The following is a 5,907-nucleotide window of genomic DNA, read 5'->3' as shown; positions in this document are numbered from 1 at the left end:
GTTATGTATTCACCTTGCTCAATATGAGCTATATCGTATGGATGAAAGTGATTGTGTTAAATTTAATTCTTATGTTTTATTATCACATGTTTAATTCTGAATTTAATCACCTTATAGTTAGATAAATATATACAAGTTGCGGTAGTGTTTAATAAATGAATTCAAGAAATAATATGATAAAGTATTGAAGAGACATTCATCGCTTAATTAATCACTTTGAATGTAAAAGATTAGAGTCATGGGAATAAACATCGCTTACTTAATCATTTTAAACAGAAAGAATTAAAGAGATGGGTAAAGAGAACAAGTTATATTTGAAGTGTAATTGCACTAACTAAAACTTAGACAATGAAGCATGGTGCAATTTGTGTTTGATCGATATTTTTCTTATCACTTGTTACTAGTTTTGTTACTAGTTTGATTGTATAATAACAATGAAGCATAGTGCAATTTGTGTTTCTATTTCCCATTGATTGTATCACTTGTTATGGAGTTTACTTTACAAGCTTCAATGCCTTAAATAATGCAAAAGAATATGAGGTTGTGATTAAGAATCATTGATTCTTGGAAATATTTTTCTTCCTTATCAAAATAACCACTTTTGTGGCATTAAAATATACATGGTCTCTCACATTTAAAACCAACTCACTATTTCTTTTGTAAGGGGCAACCAAAAGAAGCTTCAAACAAGAGTTAATGCCCATTTGTCAAATTGTTTTCTGTTCTACTTTGATAAGCTAATTTCCTGTGGTTAATCTCTTTCCTGCACATCAACCAAAAACAAATACTATAAGCTCAAAAAATAGAGTCCTTGATTCCAAACATTGTAGCACCGACAACTGAAAAAAGGCGTGTCCATGTCTCTGTCGCACACCGACACTTATAATTATTACCGGAGTTGACATGTCAGTATCGTTATCGTGTCTAGTGTCCGTCTTTGTGTCTGTGCTCGTGCTTTATAGATTAAGTATCAGATATTTTAGTATATAGATTTAGTATCAGATTTAAAGAAAACCTGAGACAGTGCCATAGTTCGTCGTAATGAAGAAGACCGACGATTCTTCGCTTCTTCTCTCTATTATGATGATCTCTACCGCGTTTTACTACTGGTAATTGCTTAATGCCCTTGGCCTCCATTAACTCTCTGGCCATGGCCAAAGTAGTGTTTGGATAACAAGTTAAAAGTCCGCGAGCTCGTCCACGATAGTTCATTCCTCGAGTACAAACAGAAGAAACAAGTAATGTGTTCACCTGTCGAATATTGAATATAAACTATTATTACAAGAAACTGTTTCTAAAACAATTAGCAAACTATAAAGATGAGGGGTGTTGTCTACATACATCCAAAAGATCGGAGTCACTCATGGAAGCATCGTTAGACTTCTCGGATCGACATCTTCTAATGTCGCCATATGTCAATATTCCTTCTAGAAAATCATCTTCGTCAACCACGAGCATACAATTTTGCTGGCTGTCGTGCATGATTTTGATTGCGTCTTTTAGTGTTACAGATGATGGAACCTTCAGATAGTATTTTGACATGGCCTGAGAAACCTGACAAGAGGAATAAGACATTAAAAACAAGATTCAATAAACTGTTATTACTCTACAATACGCGGTTTAGTACATAGTGCCGTCAAATAGTCGTTATAGCAGCACTATAGCACTATAGTGAAATTTGAACAAACTGCTATTTTCCAGAGTTCTAAACCAATTAAAGTCTCAACCTTAAGATTGTCCAAAAATAGTTCTTCATCGATTTCTTCAAGCTCGGAACCTTCTCCAACAATACAGAGTTCTAAACCATTGCCATCATCATTATCTTCAGAACGTGAAATTGAAGAATATCCTCTTGACAAACTTCTTTTATCAGGTATATCACTCTCCTTCGCTTGGTTTGTCACTGAGGGGACCCAAATTGCCAATCCAACAGCCCCCTGACAAGTTTCGCAAATATTAATGAAAGGCACTACGGAAAAACACACACACCAAACAGCGCAAACTTTTTTGAGAGAATTTTATTGGATTACCATGAGAGGAAGCAGTATCCGATAATCTTTTGTCAGCTCAAACAGAAGTAGAACTGAGGTCAAAGGAACATTACAAACAGATGCTAGTGTAGCAGCCATTCCAACCTGCACAAGTTAAATTAACTTGTAATTATCTTAACTTACATCAACCAAATCAGGCTTGAAGTCGATGATGACATTCATACAACTAACATACTTCACAGCAGTGTTGTCAAATAGTGGCTATAGCGCCGCTATACCGTAGAGGAATTCTAAGAGGACCTCTATTGCTCCGTGATACACGATTTATAACAAAGTATGGTAAAATAGTGGCTACAACAGCGCTATAGCTCTGTAGGATAGAATAGTTTGAACAAACCGCTATTTTCTGTGATCTGCTTCAAAGGGAGTAAAGTCGGCTTACCAGAGCATAAGCTTGGGGTTGGGCAACAGCCGCATTTCCAGGAATTGCTGAGTTGATAATTTCGGCAGCAAAGCCTCCAAACACGGCACCAACTGCAGCACCAATCATTAAACTTGGTGCATAAAGACCACCTACGAGCCCAGATCCTTTGCAAAGAGCTGTTGCAACAACCTTAGCACCTGCTAATTGAGTCAGAAGCCATATTCCAGGAGCTGAAGCACTCTTTCCGGTACGTAGAATTTCTTCCACATTTGTGAAACCCCAGTATAATATTCCGGGATATTTGAGGGCAATGATTCCAGCTCCTAAGCCACCTAAGGCAGGACAGACAACAGTCGGAAGGCCGAATTTCTCCTGGATAACCTCAAAAAATTTGGTGAACCAAGCAACCAAACGTGTCATTGCCACACTTACAACACCACAAAGCATTCCCAATATCAGGTATAAAGGTAGCTCTGCATGCAAAATCATGATGAAATATTAGCCCACAATTCAGATACGAAACATCGTTAAAAAATCAGCATTGCTATACTTTACGAAATATTAGCCCACGAAACGCAAGAATTACGACAAGGGATAGGTTTTTTGTTTTACAAATATTAACAAAATGAGACGGATTTGTATGTACAAATAAAATAAAAAGAACAAGAATGAAAAAGATACATCACAAATTCATAAACACAAATATGATGACAATCCTGAACCACGCACACGAAAAGCACAGCAAAGTTATAGAATAGTACCAGCTGCAGATTTCAACTCGTACTCGGGCACTGTAAAAGCTGATTCAGTTCCCTGTATGACATTTGATACAGTTGACGAAATAACAGAAGCCAATATAATCATGGCAGTTGTAAATGGGGGAGAATTCTCAGCACGAAGAGGCCTTAGCACAGTTTCAATAGCGAAGAAACAACCAGCAACTGCTGCGTTGAAGCCTGAAGAAAGAAAAATGCAAAGCTAAAACAACCAACTTTTAGAAATCCAAAGGGTAATCAAAATACTGCAAAACAAACTTTTCCTCCAAAACCAAACAAGAAAAACAAGGAAACCCGAGTTTAATGGCCATAAAAGGTTTTAAGCCTTTGTCATCAAAAAGTTTTGAGGAGGCTTAAACGACCAGAATATGAAATGAATAGACAAAATGAGTTATAAATGGTAGCTTCAACAAGATTGTCAGGCCACCTGAAGAAATTCCAGCTGCTGCACCAGCTGCAACAAGTGCTATTTTCCTTTCTCTGTTGTTTTCCATCATTAATGAGAATCCATTGGCGCACGACTTTCCAATATCAACACTAGGACCTTCAGGACCCAATGAACAGCCGGTACCCAAAGTGACAGCAGCCTGAATAGCCTTTACCGTTGGATAGATTCCTGCAAACAAGTCAAAACCTTGTCTTCGAGGGGAATAACTTGCCTGCTTTATTTGGTCCAATATTTCTAGTAAACCACACATCATGCCAACCATTACTCCTCCGGTGACTGGTATCAAAAGGATTCGATGCCATGTATCAGCCAATCTCTGCAAACGAAGCCAAGCAGCACCCTCGTTCGGAGTACCAGCCCATACCCATTCATGTATTACATGCACCTAGATGCAAAAAATTTACTATACAAGATTAGTAGGCAAGAGAGAATCCGTGATAGTTTCAATCAATTGGTTCATTTCTACTAGTAAATCGTGCAGAGTATACATGCCAGAGATCTAGCATATCATATCCATTCTTGATGGTCACGAAAGAAAAATATATTACATAAAATCAAGACGACGGGTAGTAGACCAACAAGCACATGTGAGGGGAAAACTGCCACAAAGGGTCAAAGCTAACAACAAATCACAGGCAAAAAACTGCACATTCAACAAGATGGCATTCTAATGGATCAAAGAAATCAGGCACTTATGATTTCATCTTATACAACACCAAACCAAATAACCATAACATAAACCATGAGTTATCTAACTACCAAGCCATCCCAACTTTTTATGAATAAAGACCTTCTAAGTTTCATCATTAGAGAAACTTATATGCACTCTGAGAATACTACACAAAAAGGGCGGTCCAAAGCACGTAACGTACACAGTTTCTTAGATACATATAATCTCATCAGATTCACAGATACACATTTTCAATAGGATATGGATCTATGTAACACTGACACTTTCCATTGAAGGCGTGTGTCTGGTGTCTGACACGTGACACATGTGATTACACTCAAATCACTTATATTTCTTCAAATTACTACCGGTAAATAGATCTAGATCATTGAGAATGTAGCTAACTAGTAACCATTTCTCCTAGCACCATGCATCCTAGTTTGTTTAGCTCCTATCCTATCTATTGAGATCAACATTCAGACACATCAATTTTCAACACAACAACTTACAAAACTAAACTTGTTCTTCTACATATAAATCACATAGACAAATCAAAAACATGACAAACAAAAACAAAACATTCTAAAAGATTGAAAAAAATTGACAAACCCCTTTGTTGAAAACAGCAACAAGGAGACCAGTGGCAAGACCAAGGAGACAACCAAGAAGCAACAAAGCCCATTCAGGAGGTGCACTATCAGCAAGAACATCACCAGAAGAATCAAGATCAAAATCAAAGTGAGAATCACGAGAATTATTATTATTATTATTATTATTGATAATATCAATATCACCATCATCACCATGATGATCTCTTTCTCTATCTCTATCCAAACGCTTAAAACTATGGCGATGATGACCCGACACATTCAAGAAATCTCTGAACCCTTTACCACTGCCACCACTGCTTCCACCACCAATGACGGCGGCAGCGAGAACTTCGGATCCATGAGCTTCAACATCTCGTTCTGCATCTTCTGATGAACCAAGAAGACGGTGCTGTTCGTTTTCCGGCATTGGAAAACACTGTTTTCGAAAGTATTCAAAAACCCATCAACGAAACCGCTTCAATTTTAAAAACCCAGTTGTTAAATTAGTGAAATTTGAAATCTTTGTGAATGAATGTGAAGGGTTTGAAATTGAAATGGATCTTTGTGTTTGAATCGAAAGTAAGAAGAAGTTGTGGAAGCTTGTTGGTTACAATGAACAATCTTTCTCTTTTGGTAAAAATGGAATACCAGAAAATTGGTCATGTGTCATTTCATTCATATATGTAATTGAGTTTTCATTTTTCATAGGATTAATATTTTTCAAAGGAATTTATTACTATGTGCCAATTATCATGTGTATGCCCTCTAGCATATGTTAGATTTATGGTTTAGGATTATTAAATACTACTTAAAAAGCTTTTTAGGCTTATTAAATTGGTTTAATTGAGTTAATATGAATTGTATTTTTATAAAATTAATATTATAATATGAATTTAATTGGTATGCAAATATATTTTACTTTGTCAAATTATATTTAACTTTTCTTTCAAATATCATCTAAACTAATTGTTTCGTCAGGGAATTAAAAATTTAAAGTGAAGTGATGTA

General features: G+C 36.4%; 1 protein-coding gene across 2 annotated transcripts; it reads right to left on the bottom strand.

Annotated features, from left to right (window-relative positions):
• Positions 1-442: 442 nt before the first annotated feature.
• LOC127086080 (chloride channel protein CLC-f) lies at positions 443-5,641 on the bottom strand. Of its 2 annotated transcripts, XM_051026766.1 has the most exons (10): positions 5,113-5,245; positions 4,919-5,003; positions 3,619-4,024; positions 3,177-3,371; positions 2,434-2,888; positions 2,031-2,135; positions 1,728-1,937; positions 1,342-1,554; positions 1,016-1,251; positions 443-763 (listed from the first exon to the last, which is right to left on the bottom strand). In XM_051026766.1, exons 3-10 carry the CDS (start codon positions 3,899-3,901, stop codon positions 694-696), a joined length of 1,767 nt encoding a protein of 588 aa, XP_050882723.1. In that variant the 5' UTR covers positions 3,902-4,024; positions 4,919-5,003; positions 5,113-5,245; the 3' UTR covers positions 443-693. The 2 variants fall into 2 exon arrangements, with proteins under 2 accessions (XP_050882723.1, XP_050882722.1); XM_051026765.1 differs by having other exon boundaries at positions 4,919-5,641.
• Positions 5,642-5,907: the final 266 nt, after the last annotated feature.

The sequence above is a fragment of the Lathyrus oleraceus genome, chromosome 5 (genome assembly GCF_024323335.1).
Source record: "Lathyrus oleraceus cultivar Zhongwan6 chromosome 5, CAAS_Psat_ZW6_1.0, whole genome shotgun sequence".
NCBI lineage: Eukaryota > Viridiplantae > Streptophyta > Magnoliopsida > Fabales > Fabaceae > Lathyrus > Lathyrus oleraceus.
This window is presented reverse-complemented; position numbering and strand designations above follow the sequence as displayed.

What these genes read in the sequence shown, in the direction of transcription:
- LOC127086080 (XM_051026765.1), bottom strand. Translation starts at nt 5,326, where the DNA reads ATGCCGGAAAACGAACAGCACCGTCTTCTTGGTTCATCAGAAGATGCA. An exon ending in CGAGTTGAAATCTGCAGCTG is followed by an intron (nt 2,889 to 3,176) that starts GTACTATTCTAT and finishes TTTTGCATGCAG; the next exon opens with AGCTACCTTTATACCTGATA. An exon ending in GAACTATGGCACTGTCTCAG is followed by an intron (nt 764 to 1,015) that starts GTTTTCTTTAAA and finishes GTTGATGTGCAG; the next exon opens with GAAAGAGATTAACCACAGGA.